Below are 18257 nucleotides of genomic sequence, written 5' to 3'. Positions count from 1 at the left end.
GTCATGTCATTGACCCATAGTGATGTCAAATGCTATCAAAAAAATCTGAAAAATACCTTATTTTTAAGCTGTATGGCCACATCCTATGTTGCACATAAACCACTTACACACACACACTCACAGTCCCTCGCCGCATTTCAGTGTGCAGAGACACCACTTAACACTCGTCTCACACTCACACCCTGCAGGTGGCTTGGATACAAACGCCTCAGGAAATCAGATCAGAACTGACCAATGAGAAGCAAGAAAACATCCTGCTGACTTCATCAGAACCAGAACACAGGCAGATCGGAGTCTGGAGCAACAATGTTAAAGAGATGGACTCACAGCTGAAGATGGCAGATGCAGGATGCTGGGTGGAGATGGGGCAGTGCTCCTCATCACTGTTGTCTCCACAGTGGTTGAGCTGATCACAGACCTGCGAGCCCAGGTTCAGACATCTGCCGTTAGTGCACTGGAATCTGCACTCTAGGGACAAACACAGAAAACCACAATGACTCATTTTCAAATAGGTTAATCAATAACAATCAGGGTCGGTCTCTGTTTTCACATCTGCTGCATCAGGGCTCGTCAAATTTCCATCCTTGGCTTGTTCTGGCCCTTGTGATAGGAAACTTACTAGAAAAAAAAATAAATATTTGAGCTAAGTGGATTGCACGACTGTTCAAAAGTTTGAGATCAGAACGATTTAGATAAATACTGTTCCTTTGAACTTTCAAAGAATCATGAAAGAAAAGTACCTTCGTTTTCACAGAAATAATAAGCAACAACTGTTTCAACACCGAGAATATTTTTCCAGCACCAAATCAGCATATTAGAATGATTTCTGAAAGATTATGTGATACCGATTACAGGAATAAATGACATTTTAAAATAGAAAACATGTATTATTTAACAGTTATATTAGCAGTAATACTGTATATAACAGTTTATAGTTATAGTTATTTTGCACAATGGACTTTCAAAAACATACAAAACTGCTGTGACCCAGCTGTGTGTTTTCTTGCAGGGGTGTTTACTATGTTATGGGGACCAAATGTTTCCAGAAGTATAATAATACCAGTACATTTTTGACCTTGTGGGGTCACAAGGGGCAATATTTTGGTTGCAACAAGGATCCAGCTTATAAATAATACAGAATACATTTTTTTGTAAAGTCTTAAAATTCTGAAAGTACTGAATGAGAGGTAGGTTTAGAGGTAGAGTTAGGGAAAGAGGATAGAAAATACAATTTGTACAGCATAAAAATCATTTAGCATATGGAATATGGAATGTCCCCATAAAACAAATCATAAAAACCCAATGTGTGTCTTTGTTCTCACTATAGAATAGCTCCTTAAAACTCTATGAACTATATGTAAAAGCTGTTTTTTTTTTTTTAAACAACATTTTTTTTTTTATGCAAGATGAACTATAGCTAGTTGTCAAGTTTAGCTGCAATTCTCAGACTCAAAACTATCAAACCAGTGATTCTGCTGCTGGATATTGTTCCATAAATGTTAATATTCGGAAGAACTGCACAACATCTCAAAAACTAAAACACTAGGACGTCCTGTGAGGATCTGAAAATGCTCAGCTGCAGGAGATTGAGGGATAGTTTCACTGGGCCAAAAAATTTACAGAGATTTGTGGATCTCAGGCGGCGATGATCCTCTATATGTGGGTCACTGGCTTTTATAAATGATTCTTAAAATAAGTGTTCCTGCAAGCATGCTTTTAGAGAGATTCAACATTGACCTGATAACGGTGGATGGAATGGAAGCTTTATGGAAGACACTATACAGCATTAACAGATGACCAGAATGTAATGCAAACCAGACAGTGATGACACCAGCACTATAAACATCTTATCTACGTGAGAAGTAGGTGCTAGACAATACCAAAGCACACCCACGAAAAAGGTCCAATGTGGTTTTAAACCTTAATATACAAAGTGACATAACATGCAGCCAAGTATTGTGACCCATACTCAGAATTCGTGCTCTACGTTTAACCCATCCAAAGTGTGCACGCTAGGCCACGACTTTATATAGCATGAGTAGGGATGCACGATACTGGATTTTGGACGATATTCGATATGCCGATATTTTCAAAATAATTTTGGCCGATGCCGATACCGATATATATACAAATATATACTGATATATTTAAACTTTAATTTTACTGAAGAGAAATCCATGTATCTCTTCTGTACTGATTCTACCATAAATGTATTATTTTACAAATCAAGACAGACATTCACATCTGAAAAACAGGTCAATTATTTCACTTGGAGAATATCGGTTTGGCTCATCGGCAGAAATAGTCGTATCGGCCGATACCGATGATGGTCATTTTAAGCTTTTATCGGCCGATACCGATGTTGTGCCGATATTATCGTGCATCCCTAAGCATGAGATATAATGAGACAATCCCAACATTCACCTGCGCAAACTGAGAGACAGGACATAAGAAGACAAGATGAAAAGAGAGCAAAAGAACAGAAGTAGACAAGAGGAAGGTGAGACAAGAAAATGGGAAACATAGGGAACAGACAAGATGAAAAGAGAGGAGAAAAATGATATAGGACAAAAGAGAAGACAAGACGAAGAGTAGAAGATACGATTAGAAGTAGATTACAAGAATATATCAAAAAGTGAGAGGAGACGTGATGAGCAATGAGGAGACAAAATACAAAAAAGACACCGGACAAAAGAGGAAAGAGTAGATGAGACAAGATGAGGAGAGATCAGACCAAATGAGATAAAAGATCCAAGAAGACTGAGAAGTAGTAGTGTAGGAGAAAAGGAGGACAGAGACAAGAAAGATGAGAAAAGACTAGACAAAAAAAAGACAAGATAAGAAGAGAAGGGATGCAAAAAGAAGAAAACGAGAGAACAGATGAAATGAGAAGAGATACTTTTCCAAAATACCAGAAAAAAATAGGACCGAGGAGATGAGTAGACTTGAGTACAGATGAGGAGAGAAGAGACTCAACAATAAGAGGAGACGATTCAATACATGAAGAGACGAGATGAAACAAGAAGAGATTAGACAAAACAAGGAGAGATTAGACAAAACAAGGAGAGAGGAGATGATCCGAGACAAAACGAGGAGAGGAGAGTCATTATATAATGTCAGTAAAGTAGCATATTGGTCCAAGTCTTGTTCTGCTGTCTGCAGTGCACTAGACTGTCAAACTGTGGTTTAGTACACAGCCCAGCCTCCACCGCCCTCCACCCATCTCGCACTTTCTCTGCATTCCATTCCAGGCAGGGGAGAGAAATGCAGCCTGTCGGAGAAATGGAGCAGAGGAGTCTGGGAAGGGGAGGGGAAGTGAGAAAGCAGCTTTGAATATTAGCACACACACACACACACACACACACATAGACCCAGACCATCATGAGTTTGTAAAGCAAAACATGACCCTCCTCATGCACAATCTTCACCGCTGGCATGCATCATTAAACTCACGTTCATACCAACTGATTATCCCTCTTAATTCCAGCACTGAGGTTATAAACCTGATCCGCCGCTCACCTGTGAAAGCATTGGTGGCCGGTAGGTCAGCCTCCTGCATACTGCTCCTGCCGCTCAGCCCGTATGCGTGTGTGTGGACCCACGTTATTGGCTCCGATCTCCTGAGGGCTCCTGGGGGCCAAACAGCCGCCGTGCTGCCATTCTCACCTCACAAGCCCATGGCTCCTGCAGCTGCCCTCTACCTCCACGAAAGGGCAAAATAAACTCAGGAGAAAGGTGGAGGGGGGCTAAAAAGTCTTCAGTGACAGACTAGGGCTCTATTCAGCAGGAATCAGGGTGAGGTTGCCAGGGCAACCAGCGCACCGATTACCCTCCCAGCCAGAGCCAGCCAGCCATAGCTGAGTGTGAGCGAGCGAGCGAAAGATCCAGACAGGTACTTGATTAAGAGCAGGTGTCTGAGAGCCGATTCAGGAAGGGAACGTGTAGCTGCTGCCGCTCGTCCTGCGTGGATAAACTCTTCTCAGCAGAGCAGCATGCTAATCAATGCACCCCACCTCATCCTTCAGACCGCAAGCTCACTGAGAGAGACAGAGACAGAGAGAAAATCAGTCGTGTGGCTGAAATGCATACAACCAAAAATTCACATGCAGAATTCACTTACAAAAAGTCTAAGATTTACTACAGCTGTTTAACTGGAGTTAGTACTACACTGCTGTTCAAAAAGTTTGGGTAAGATTTTTAATAGAGTCTTTTATGCTCATCAAGGCTCAAAAAAAGTAATATTTTGAAATATTACTGTCATTTCTAATATTGCTTTTCTATTTTAATATACTTTAAAATATAATTTATTTCTGTGACATAGTGCTGAATTTCCATCAGCCATGACTCTAATATTCAGGGTCACATGATCCTCACAATGTTTAAACTGCTGTGGTGATTAATATTTTTTGGAACCTGTTATACCCTTTTCTTTGATAAATAAAGTAAAAAGAAGAGCAATTATTCAAATTAGTAATCTTTTCTATCACTTTTGATCCATTTAACATTTTCTTTGCTGAATAAAAATATTTTTCTAAAGGAAAGTGTGCTTTGCACCACAGACAAATTATATTTGAAAGAATATTCAATTTACATTACATTTAATTTACATTTTTAAATAAAATTATTTTCTGTTTAATTTTTGATCACAAAAATGCAGCCTTAATGAGCATAATGAGCTTCTTTACAAAAAAAATAAAACATTTAAAATGTTACTGATCCCAAACTTTAGAATGGCACTGTATGTGGAATCTTGTTTAGGGTTTGACAATGAATCAGTTAATTCACTGATTCACTGGGTTGATCTGATTCATTTGATTCAGTTCAAATGGAGAACAGTTCCATTTGATACACAATTTGATTTAATCATTTATTAATTCTGTCACATGAACCTTTAGAAATCATTCCAAAATGCTGATTTTCTTATTATCATTGTTGTGATACTTATATTTTTGAGAAAATATATATATATATATAAAAAAAAAATCAGTATTTTCTGATTACTATAAACTTCAAAAGAACAAATGCACTTACAAAATAGTAAAAAAAAAGAAATAACATTTGAAATAGAAATTTCTTGTATCATAAATTACTTAACCTCTTAACTGTCAATCACATTTTTGAACATGCACTTGAAGGTGCATGATCCAAACCTAAATTTTTATATTCATGACTGGAAACATTTTGTAACATGATTTTGATGTAACATTTTCATGGTAATGCAATGTTTGATTTTAAAACTGGTTTCAAAGGATGAATTTTGAGATTTTCAATTTAAGTGATATAAATAATTTCTGATGATTTCTAAAGTGTGTTAAAGAAGAAGGCAACAAAGGCAACACTCTAGCCATAAATTAATCCATTACTTTTGCTATTTTTGGTAACATATCTATTTAGGAGTCTGAAAAAAAAACCCTCTCCAATATTTTGAATATGGACTGCAATACCTAGTTCAACCACTTTGGTGTCAATCCTACATACAGTACAGCGCCCTAACGTTTGTCAGGACGGGCCTTTATGTAAAAATGTGTACGTGTACCTTGGACAGACCCGACCAATCGATAATGAGAATCATTGTCGATGATTTTCATTATCGATAATACATTTATTGATTAGTTGTTGCAGCCCTATATCAAAGTACATTCTACTACTAACCCTGAATCATTGTTTTTCTCCAAAGTAATGAAAACTACTGAATACAACCATAGTTTTAGTCATCTAAGATGCTGTCTGATCTGGCAGACAAGTTCTGAGACGGACATAAAAAAACAGACAGACTCAACAACAAAAAACGCAACAATGGTGTTTCATTAAGCAAAAATTAGAAACAGCAGGGGTTCAACACATCAACATTTTATGGTCTTACGCCAGATCTTTACCAGTAACAAAACATCTAGTTCCTGTGAAGAGATGCCCATTAGAGTCTACAATCCCCAGCAGGAGCGTCAGCCGTTAATGACTGTTACATAACACACTAGAACACTTTACTGGACACAGAGTTATTACAAGCCACAGCTAATGTTTCTGTGGCTTAATATCATTGACTTAACGTCTCAAAAAAAAAGATCAACTCCATTTTCATTTGGAGAAGACTAGAGCAATGGATGAGGCAGTACTTGTCCTTAGACAACCTTTAAAGCTCTCCGTCATCCCAGCGGATGCGCTGAGCCCAGACTGCCGACTACACATGGGCTGTGTTACTTAGAAACACGGCAAGCCCTCACCTCGTCTGACCCCTGCCGCAAGCCACACAGCGAGAGCACGGATGCAGCACACAATAAATAATATTACACACACGTGAAACAGGAAAACGCTGTCCAAATCAAACAAAGACTGAGACACACACACACACACAGTCAGCCGAGGTCGTTTCAGGACACTACTATGGCCATCACTGATAAAACAGATGAACATCTGCCAGATGTTTAGATTTACTTTTCTTCATTGTGATCCCGTTGTTCCTCTATGGGTCCCTTTCCTAAGTGGTTCTCCTCACAGTCGAGAGTGAACAAACCACGAATCTAAGGCTTTGTTCAGACTAGGGATTAAAAAAAAAAAAAAAAGTAAAAAAAAATTAATTATCAACTTGTATTCAAATATCCTGACATTTGATTAATCATATTTGCTGTTATTTGCTGTATAAAATGCATCTAGACATGCAAAATCGATTTTACAATCGATTCAATGAACATTTGTCACTCAAATCAAACAAGTGACAACACTAGAAAGCAAAGTAAACAGTCTCTCATTTGTAGTGTGCATTGACACCTAGCGGTGGATGCAAATAAAACAGTATAGCAGTACCTCATTTTTTTTCTTCTCACCTGAAATTCATGCAATAAACATGTTTTTGACAAAGATTTTAATGTGTTTGTGTTCTATATAGCCAGCATAAAAAATAAGGTTTGCAATGATGCGCCCGAAGGCATGGGTTGAAGACCCAGTCAGTGATGTCACAATATGCTAATTTGTTTAAATTCATACCTACATAATCACCACCATCAAAATGTATAATTTTTTTTCTGCATTGAAAAAAAAAAATATATATATAGACCTACCTACCGACCCTTTTTTTTTTAACGAATTTTTACTGTTACTGCAAACCAAAATATTTTTAAGGATGGCCCAAGTAGGCATGGATGTCTCTTAGTCTTTTCAACTTTAAAGATCTTCTTTATGCACCAAGAGCTTGTAACACTCAAAATAGAAAGGAAAAATGGAAATCTCATCATATGACCCCTTTGGCCAGAATTTTCATATCAGTGCAAAAAAACAACCAACCAACCAAACAAAAATGATAATAACCTAACAAAAGAATGAATAAACTGAACCAGACATGGAATCACATTAGGATACTGAACCCACCACCTGTAGAGACTCTCAGTCCTAACCTAATACACACAGAGTTTGATGAATAGGCTGAACAGCAGCCATGCTGAAAACCACTAAAACGACTGCAATAAACGCCTGCTAAAACATTCTCTGTATCTATCTGTCTGTGTAATATGATCTCAGCAGGGGGGTTGTCTCTTTCTCACTCTCGGTGTCTGGTTAAATCATGATGAAGCTCTTAGGAACAACTATTCGCTGAACTGAATCATCCAGGCCAGACTCAAACATCATAACAGCCCATGTCATTAATCATTAGTAAAAATGACTAATAGCTGCTACCTTGCCTGTCAGTCTGTCTCAAAAGAAACCTCAACAGAATGATTAAGACTCAAGCATGGAACAGTGGGGTTTTGTATCAGCCTAAATTTGTTTACTTGCCAATAACAACCAGCTGACTGTACATTACCCCACTCATTGCACAGCTTTTTACCAAATAAAGTATTTTATTTTATCCTCTTACTTGTAGATTAGCTATCTTTACACCTTCTGGTAAGAAAGCTCCATGGTCCATCCAAGCAAGCAGAAAAAGAAAATCCGCTTTTACAAAGTGAAAGGCCACCGCATTCATGCCTTGCGGTTAATCAGACAGATTAACCATTTTCCTGCCCATGTCCTAAGCTGACCTGACAACCAGGATCTGCAGGTTAACAAATGATGACTCAGCTGTCTGGGTTAGTCAGTTTATAGATGATGTATGTGTGTGTGAACCTGTCATGTTTAAGTTTTAGTGCCGCCCAACTGAGACGTGATATGGCTGATGGGAGACAGAACAAAGCACATCAGAAAGAACTGAACAATCTTTTTTAGATTGCAAAGTCAACGCCTCTTGCGAGAGAATTAAACGAACAGGTAATTCTGTTCTGAAGGGTAACAACAATTTATTATTTAGTCAATTTCATTATGGATTCTGTAGTAAAAAAAATTATTTCCTTCTGATGCAAAAAAAAAAAAAAAAATGTAAATGTACTTTTAAAATGTATTTTCACAATATGATTCACACTAAAAAAAGATGATCCAACTTATAAAATTAATTCATTTGGGTATCAGTCTGCAGTAGTTGCACTCTGTATGCCCCCGATTCACGAAAAAGAGCTGATTTATTAGAGTTATTTGTTCTGGAATTGGACTACACTGGCTGTGAAGTGTTTCTGATTCACTACAAAGAACAAACTAATTTGTTCTAGAATTGGACTTAAAAAGGAACGGTTCACCTGAAAATAGGTGACTAAAAATTATTACTGACCCTCAAGTTGTTCCTAAACTGTATGAGTTTCTTTATTTTGCTGAACATATTTTTAAACATACTGGTAATAAAAACAATTAATGGTCCCCATTGACTTACATAGTCATTGTTTCCCTACAATGGAAGTCAATGGGGACCAACAACTATTTGGTTCCTCAAAATATCTTCTTTTGTGTTCAGCATAAGAAAGAAACTTTCTTTTGTTGAACTATTCATTTAACTTATTGTGCTGTATGTTTTTGTTTCACTAAAATGTTTATTTTTTTCTGAAGTCAGGCTACACTAGTTGTGTTGGATATTTTTGATTCACTAAAAAGAACTGATTCAAAAGAATCAATCTCCAACTAGATTTACAGCAATTTACAGTGGTTGCATTCTATGCTTTTGATACACTAAAAAGAACCAATTTATCAGAGTAATTTATTTGAGAATCGGTCTACCCTGGCTGCGCTGTGTGTATTTGATTCACTTAAGTGAACCGGCTCATGAGTAATTTATTTGAGAATTATACCTCAATGCTAGATGCATATTTCGCTCTCTGGATCTAGTGACAGTGTTACTCAGCCATTGAATAAGTAGTGCAGTAAAGACTGTCAAGAGTATTTTCGAACTACAGGTGCATCTCAATGAATCAGAATGAACCGCCACCTTATGAGGATTGTCCAGCAAAACTGATTCAAGAATTTGAGTGAACTACACAAGGAATGGACTGAAGCTGGGGTCAAGGCTTATAGACGTGTCAAGTAGAGCTGTAATCGGGCCATAAAATTTAGGCCCGACAGGTTTCGGCCCGAGCCTGACAAGTACATTTTGATTGATGGCTTTTAAAAAGCCTGAACCTGTTAACAGTTCAACATTATTTAAATGTGCGCACACACACACAGTTCTTTTGCCTTTTGTCAAGAATGAGTCATTTATAGATGTTTTAACATAATTTATTCATAACTAACGTAGACTACACAACTTGGAAGTTGGAAGAAAGAAATAAATAAGTCCTCTGTGAGCACTCTAATAGACATAGGCTCATTTAGCCTTTAAATAGACCAACGCACCAATAAAAACGAGTATTTCTTAAATTAAATTAAGATAAATTTTCAAATAAAAAAACCGAAAAAGTGAAAGTGACGTGACATACGGCCAAGTATGGTGACCCATACTCAGAATTCATGCTCTGCTTTTTAACCCATCCAAAGTGCACACACACAGAAGTGAACACACACACACTGTGAACACACACCAGGAGCAGTGGGCAGCCATTAATGCTGCGGCGCCTGGGAAGCAGTTGGGGGTTCGGTGCCTTGCTCAAGGAACTTTACTAAATAAAGTTCCGGGTAAAATAAATGCCCCTCAGAAAGTCCCTGCTGGCGAGGTGGTACTTTTTCAAAGTTCCGGAACTTTCGGGGGCGGGACTTGGGCGCTAAACATGCTGATTGGTTCAACCACCATTTATTCGGATCATTTTCAAAATATTACTGTTATTGTGTCATGAAATTTAATTTTTTTCATTTTCTGGCAAGAATGTAGTTGTTTAAAACTCAAATCTGTGGTTTATTTATAAAGACAGAGCCTATTTCAAAATGTGTTTCGTCGATCTCAGAGACGGTGAACTCCACGCGAACAGCGGGAGCTCAGTCCTCATGCATCCATCGAGAAGCAACCTCACCTCGGCAAGACCTCCTGATACGTGCCGCTGGCTCTGATGTCTCTTTAGTGGTAAAACATAAAATATAATTCAGCTGCGGGGTAAATCTAACAGGTTATCTTTGGTCTGTATTCAATTTATCTATATGTAAAAATGAAAATAAAAAAGGCAAATCTATATAATATTTCGTTTCATTGTAATGGCTGTGTATATACACATATCCCCGAACTAAGTACATTTCTGCAGCTGTTATTATGCTTAAATGAAAACGAAAGGAGGCAGTGGTATTTTGATATCATGTTTCATTTCATTGTAAATACACAGAGAGGAAAATTGCAGTAGCCATAGTCAGCTGACTTAAGTTATGAAGTAAGTTGCTGTTTGCAGAATTACCGGATTTGCGTCGTCGCGGACATCACACTCCCGAGTCGAATGAAGTCTGAACTACCGAGGATGCACGTCCAAAATCAGCGTACTTTGTATTGAGAAATGCGCGCAGACCTACGTCCAGTCTATTTGCCTAATCTTCCCCGTACTTTACACTGCAGTGGAAACGCAGAAAGCAACAGGTCTGGGGAAAAAAAGTTCCTGGTGCAAATGTTCCGGGTAATTTCGGTAGAAACGCGGCATAAGCCGTGGTATTGAAGGTGGAGAGAGCACTGTACATGTACTTCCACCACCTACAATTCCTGCCTGTCCGTGACTTGAACTCACAACCTTTCGATTGCAAGTCCAACTCTCTAACCATTAGGCCACAACTTCCCTAAGATGAGTATTTGGCATTAACAAAAATAAGATAAAGGCTCCACCAGATTTGCTTCGCCACTAGCAGCGAGTTTACGGAAAAATACATTTAATAAACTTTTCCACAACATACTAATTTAATGAGATGCACATGTATATTACTCCTGCATTGGTGGAAAAACGTAACTGACCCATACATTAGTTCTGATTTAAAGAAAAATTAATTAAAAAAAAGTAACTAATGAAGAGGTAAAATGTCTGGATAAAAGTATTTCTATATACAGTATAAAAATACATAGCTACACATAAATAAGATACTCTGAACTAGATATACACAGACAGAGATGAAGACAAGTGAAAAGAAAGTGAATATAAGAAGAAACTGACATTGTACGCCACACACGCAGAAATTGGTCTCTGTACAGACACTAGCTAGTTTAGAATAGATACAACAGCATGAATTTATGACAACATGCTTGTCTGCACAGTGTCAGGACGGATATTGTTTTGACAGCCTATCATTTTCAATACAGCAGTACCTGCATTCCTCTTTCTCCTGACAGTCTGTTTTACTCCATTGTGATCAGTATGTTTTTTCGGCTTGTTTGCCTTTAGCAGTAATTTTAGTGACTATGCTTAATCCCACCTCTTATGTATTTTGGCCCACCTCTCTTAAGCGAACAGTTTTTTTAGCTTAACAATCCTGCACTGCCAACAAGGCAAAATGTGGGATGTATTAAAGTCTGTTTTATGCAATATGCTAGAGATTTTGGTTGCCTTAGCAACAGCAATTGAGATGACTTCTTTTCTGAACCCAAAAAGAAAAGAGATTACCCTTTAATATAACACACTAAAGTGATCTGAAAACATTCATGGTTTTATTGATCAGGTAAGGTCTTACATTGATAACTAACTGCATAATATGTCATTTAGAGCATGGAGTTGAGATGCTACATGAAGATAAGGCAAATAAAATCAATCAGATTTGGAGCCATGTGGGTGGAAAAGATAAAATCGATCCGTCCTCTAAAAACTGTATTGTTCAGACAGCAGAGGAACACACACACACACACACACACACACACACACGCACACAAGCAAAACTGAAACACAGACGCAAACAAACACAAGCCTTTGAAGAACGTCTAATCAGTTTCAGGATCTCTCCTCTCAGCCAATCAATCGACAGCCCTCTGGGACTCCGCCCACAGCGTCTAGACAGCTAGACCTTTGCTGCTCTACTGCATTCTGCAGCGGTGCACACCGCAGAGGTCATGGAGGTCAAGTCTAGCATTAGCTCAAACCAGACACTTGTTCTCAAGGGGTTCAACATACCATCCATTCCAACAATGAGTAAATCTGTTGATATGTTTCTTAAGTGTGATTTATGCAACATAAAACATCTTTTTGATGCCACTGATTTGTTAAATGTTTGTACTTGTACATTTAAGATATTTATTAGATTTAGAAACAAAAGTATAAAAGATTTCAGAATTCTGGGGGGTTGGGGTGTTCAAAAGTCAGTATGATTTTTTTTAAAATAAATTAATACATTTATTTAGCAAAGATCCATTACACTGCATACATTGTAAAAGTAAAAGGCATTTACATTGTTTAGATTTTCTATTACAAATAAATGCACAAATTAATTAAATTTCAAAATGTTAAAATTCTAATATTACTGCATTTTTTGAATGGTAGTGTATAATAGCTGCCTTTGATTTATATTGATTTATAATGCAACTGATTAACTCCGAGGTTTATCTAGTAATTTCCTCAAACTGACACTGAAAGCAGCTCTGTCTGGCTTTGCTTGGTTGGAATGACGTGTGACCTTCTTTCAGACCTGTGAAGGGTGATTTAGCCAACAAGAGATGCTGTAAATAATTAGAGTTCTAAAAGTTTGTGTTTACCATGTCCTCCAGAAGAGCTGATGTCAAAGTCAAGCTGCAGCATGAGGGAGGGAGAGAGAGAGAGAGAGAAAAAAATGAATGTGTGTGAGCGAGAGAGAGAGTGAGAGAAATAGAGAGCTTGGTGCAGAGTGCTGCAGTGTCCTGTATCAGAACAGAGATCAGCTTTGAAGCGTTAAGAGAGAGACCGAGACATTACAGGACTCAAACCCCCACTACAGCATTAATGGGTTTCTAATGCACGTATCAATCTCCATTAAATATTAAATATAAATATACTTAAAATGATAATGATTGATAATTTAAAAACACAGCAGATTGAATCACCCCCCCCAAATTTCCAGCTGATGAAAATACAGTGACAACTATGAGAAAATGTGCCAAACATTTTCCTAATTTTCCTAAAATTATACAGTACATTGTACTTTTGGAAACTTCATTACTGACAGATGGCCGTTTGAAACACAACAGACCCGAAATCCCTTATTCCCAATGGAAACTCACAGAAAAGTATTGAAAGGGATCAGATTTGAACTTCATAGGCATTAATTTAGGATGATTGTGTGAGAATTACAATTATTTTTAAGTTCATCCCTATTTCTGTAGAATTGATGATAATGAATAAGTCAGAAATAATTCTTTACATTATTTAACACTGTAGCCTGGGGCAAGCCATAATATGTTCTTTCTGAAGTATTAGCAGAATAATTTTTATAAGCTTTTACTTGCCTGGAAAAGGCAGTTGCTAACAAATGGCTAAAAAGGACTAAATAGGTTGTTGGGGACTTTAAAGGGTTAGTTCACATAAAAAGGAAAATTATGCAATTAATAACTCACCCTCATGTCGTTCAAAACCCGTAAGACGTTCATCTTAGGAACACAGTTTAAGATATTTTAGATTTAGTCAGAGAGCTTTCTGTCCCTCCATTGAAAAGGTATACTGTCCATGTCCAGAAAGGTAATAAAAACATCTTCAAAATAGTCCATGTGACATCAGAGGGTCCATTAGAATTTTATTTGAAGCATCGAAAATACATTTTGGTCCAAAAATAGCAAAAACTACGACTTTATTCAGCATTATCTTCTCTTCCGGGTCTGTTGTGAGCGAGTGCACTGCAGTGTATGATAACCGGTTCGCGAAAGAATCATTCGATGTAACCGGATCTTCTTGAACCAGTTCACCAAATCGAACTGAATCATTTGAAAAGGTTTGCGTCTCCAATAAGCATTAATCCACAAATTACTTAAGCGGTTAACTTTTTTAATGTGGCTAACACTCCCTCGGAGTTAAAACAAACCAATATCCTGGAGTAATTCATGTACTCAAACAGTACACTGACTGAACTGCTGTGAAGAGAGAAATGAAGAGGAACACCGAGCCGAGCCAGATAACGAACGAAAGATTGTCTCATTCTCGAGTCAAGAACCGGTTGCATTGGTTTTTGGATCACCAGTAGTGATGGGAAGTTCGGATATTTTCCGCCAACCGGTTCTTTCAGAAAGTTCGATTCAATAAACCGGTTGAAGAATACGGTTCACCTGTTCTATTGCGCTCGACGTAATGGCGTCATTGGCGATGATTGCCCTTGATTCAAGCCTTCGGTTTAAACACGCTCATAACATTAGCACAGAATCAGTTTGGTTCAGATGCTCTGTGTGTCCGTCTGCTTCACGCCGAATCACGCATGTGCAGTATCATCAGCTCCTCGGTTTTCGAATCAGACGCATCCGACAGAAACGGCTCGGGTTTGGAACAACATGAGGGTGAGTCATTAATGACATAATTTTAATATATGGGTGAACTAACCCTTTAAACGTCATCACACTGAACTGGTATACTCATCTACTAACTAGTCCACTTTTGTGTGTTTAGACCTTGTTCTTGCAAACTATTCAGACTTTAAGGAAAAAAAAATTTTACTGAATGACTGAAAGAGCTGTTGGAAGTTTAATAGTGGTGACATGAAAGTCAGACAATGTCGTTAATTTATAGCCTACATTTCGCTTTTTAAGGCCGTTTCACACTGGCCGCGCTGTGAAAAAGTGAGGAGAATTGCTGACGAATAGCAAAATGATTGATCGCCTTCCGCTAATTCACGCCTGGGCATGGTCACTTGAGTTACATGTGGTTTGCAGCTGCTGACACTGCCGTCGCGCTAGGTGGGTGTAGCTTCAGCAACTAGCTCCTGCTTTTTTGCCCATTTTTGATTGTCCAGGAGACTCGCGCTGTGACGCGTTGCCAAGATGGTGATCGCCCGCACTGTACACTTTAAGCTTCAAAAACAGACTTCAGGAGTCTACGGGTGACGTCCAGGACACTACGTCCATGTTTTTATACAGTCTATGATCTCGTATATGGTTTTAGCATCATTCGCTGCACAATATACAGCACTAAAATTAAGATAAATAAAGTATGGCTCTACACCAGAAACATAAACTTATCAATAATGCTTACAAGGATACATCTTAAAATATAAATTGGAGGTACAAATATCATCAAGCTATATTTGAACATTTTTGCAATTATAAAGGTTTTTTGATTAAAACCCACTTTAAACCATGTAATAACTTCCAATAGAGTTCTAAAGTGGATTGACACACTGGAAGAACAAAAATCCTTACTTTTTCATGCCAACAAATAATTGCACATCTGGTGTGAATAGCTCCATAGGGATCTATTGTTTTGCGCCAAACATTTGTGTCAAATTTTCCTATTCAAAGAATAAAAGGCCTTTTCTTCTTTTGACTTTATTTAGGCTTCAAAATTCATAAAATTGTTTATTTGTGAAGATTATCATGATGAAAAGAATGTGTAAAACAAAAAGTTTTCTTGGTCACAGAACTTATTTTCAATCCAAAATTCCAAAAACCAAGGGAACTGGGGTGATGCTAACTTCCAGGTAGGGGTGGGTGATATGGCAAAAATATCATATCACAATTTTATTCAGGAATATTGCAATTCACGATTTTATCACGATTCCTTGCTATGTTGGTTTTACTATTTTCCAGGTTGTCTGAGCATTACAGCCATACTAATTTCCCTAATTTATAAAACAAAGCCTTACAAGGTAAAAAAAATATAAGATAAAAAAAACAATGGCAGATATTAGGTTAAAGTGGGCAAAGATAAAAACTTTGTCATTATTTTATCTTTGTTATTAAAAAAAAATAAGGACACATTACAAATACACAGAATATACAAATAAAACAATGCTTTATTTTTCAGGTACAGTATGTGCATTTAGAAGTAGCTTTCAAGAAATTGTATTCAAAAATATAAAAATAAAACACTAAATACACTAAGACTCTTATTAAAGCAACTGGTTAATGTTCCTGTATTTTGGTGTTTTATTAACATTAAAAGGTTAGTTCATCCAAAAAATAATTTACTCACTCTTGTTTTTTTAAACCTAAATGAATTTCAGTCTTCTGTTGAACATAAAAAGTTATTTTGTAACCAAACAGTTGCTGGCCCACACTGACTTCCATAGGAATTTTTTAATACTATCAAAGTTAATGTGGACCAGCTACTTTTTGGTTACCCGCATTCTTTAAAATATCCTCTTTTGTGTTCAGCACAAGAAATAAATTAATACAGGTTTGGGACAACATGTAAGTGAATAAATAACAGAAATGTAATTTTAGGATGAACTATCCCCTTTAATGACAGTCTGCAGCATGTTTAGTCTCCTGTCCCTTTAAGATCTGCACGCATCTAATATACAGGCATGCATCTCAACTAGGGGTGCTCCGATCACGATAAAAAAGCCGGTTCTCTAATCAGCGGTTTACCGTTGTTTACTGAGAAGATGCGCCAATAAATGCTGAAAATGAACGTGGATTTGCGCATCTTCTCAGTTAACAACGGCTCTGTGTAGTAACAGCTGCTCTATGTGAAATCACGCACCTGATGGAATTAACCGCTGATTAGAGAACCGGCTTTACTGACGAGATGCGCATTACGATCGGCCGATCGTGATCGGAGCACCCCTAATCTCAACGGTTTACTTTCCCTTTAGGATAACCAACTGAGTCTATATGTAAACTTTGTGTGTTTTGACAGTATTAGCACGAAAGATAACTTAATCCAGAAATCAGGCGCTGTTTAACAGGCTTTTTTAGTGCATGCGCTTCAGGTGTGCATGCTCAGAAAAAGTGCACATCAGAATAATACACAAATTAAATGTTTAACCAGCAAGGTTTTAAAGTGCATGCAAATAATGTGCTTTTGTGACTGCAAATAAGTGCAGTGTCCCGTGAGTGTAACTCTACCACTTAGTGAACATTTTATGTGTATGTACAATTGTCAATAAGTTTATAGCGAATGCCACTAGGAGGCGAACTGCGAAGATTGCCTGCAGCGATAAAACCCCCCAAAATCCAAAAATAATGTAAAAAGGCAGGTTTAGCTCTGCAATGACTGCACAAGCTGAGCGATAGTTAGTGTCTTTATCTCTGCTCCGTCAGGACTGCAGTTCCCCTCATGCCCCAGCATGCCTCCATCTGTCTCCCACCACAGGATGCCAACCAGGGACCTCAACCCTATCAGACCATCTCTGCCATATGCCTCTGTTCGGAGCGTAACCATAGGGATCAGTGACAGGACTTCGAGAGACATCCATCTGAACCCAAAAAGAGCGGAAACATCAGCTTGACAAACACAAAGTAATTGCAACTAAAAATCAGATGTGCACTACACTGATTTATGTAAAATAACAAGGGTTTATTCAAAACGATGGAGACCAAGCAGTGAACACGTGTGGCGTGACCTTTTCATTGGTCTGATCCATAAGTGTCCGGCTGTGATCGCTGCCTGAGAGCCGCTCTTTTTGGCTGCATCGTTTTCTCTCCAGTCTAAGTATGTTCTGAGGGGGTGCAAGTAATTTTAAGATCCTCCAGGGTGTCCTTTCCTACACTGATCTGGGTCCAGTTCTGCAGCGTGTCAGATAATGACAGACAGCAGGGTTTGCAGAACGACAGCTGATCTCCGTTCAGCGTGTGTGCGGCTCCTACCCAAAGCCCTTATGCCACCTGACGTTTCAGTGCCAGAGGCCAGATGATGTGGTTCGCAGCAAGACAGGAAACTTGGCGTACGATGACTCCGCGTCAGACAGACGGCTCTCAGTGAGACAGGAAGCTTTCTTCCCACAAGCAGTGAGTGTTCCGGTCTGGAGTGGGCTGCTGTCCCAGCTCTCAGCCTCAAATCACTCACTCACCCACAGAAGAGTGCTCAATTTACTGTGATTTACCACCACAATATTCTCAAACCACTATGCAACTAAATAAATATTACAATTCTTACAAAGTTGAATTTCACTGAATTTATTTT

General features: G+C 38.1%; 1 protein-coding gene across 2 annotated transcripts in view; it reads right to left on the bottom strand.

The window, feature by feature from the left end:
• The window catches only part of ldlrad4b (low density lipoprotein receptor class A domain containing 4b), a 53104-nt gene that overhangs the window by 31905 nt on the left and 2942 nt on the right, over positions 1-18257 (bottom strand). The window contains exons 2-4 of one of the 2 annotated variants that reach the window (XM_026283982.1): positions 12932-12965; positions 3520-4037; positions 328-468 (exon numbers count right to left, since the gene is read on the bottom strand). In XM_026283982.1, coding sequence (XP_026139767.1) covers positions 328-468; positions 3520-3559 — 181 coding nt within the window. In that variant the 5' untranslated portion in view covers positions 3560-4037; positions 12932-12965. The remainder of the gene's footprint in view (positions 1-327; positions 469-3519; positions 4038-12931; positions 12966-18257) is intronic. The other variant, XM_026283980.1, reaches the window with a different exon arrangement.

The sequence above is a fragment of the Carassius auratus genome, chromosome 16, assembly GCF_003368295.1.
Source record: "Carassius auratus strain Wakin chromosome 16, ASM336829v1, whole genome shotgun sequence".
Lineage (NCBI taxonomy): Eukaryota > Metazoa > Chordata > Actinopteri > Cypriniformes > Cyprinidae > Carassius > Carassius auratus.
Note: the sequence above shows the minus strand (reverse complement) of the source record. Positions and strands in the feature narration are given on the sequence as shown.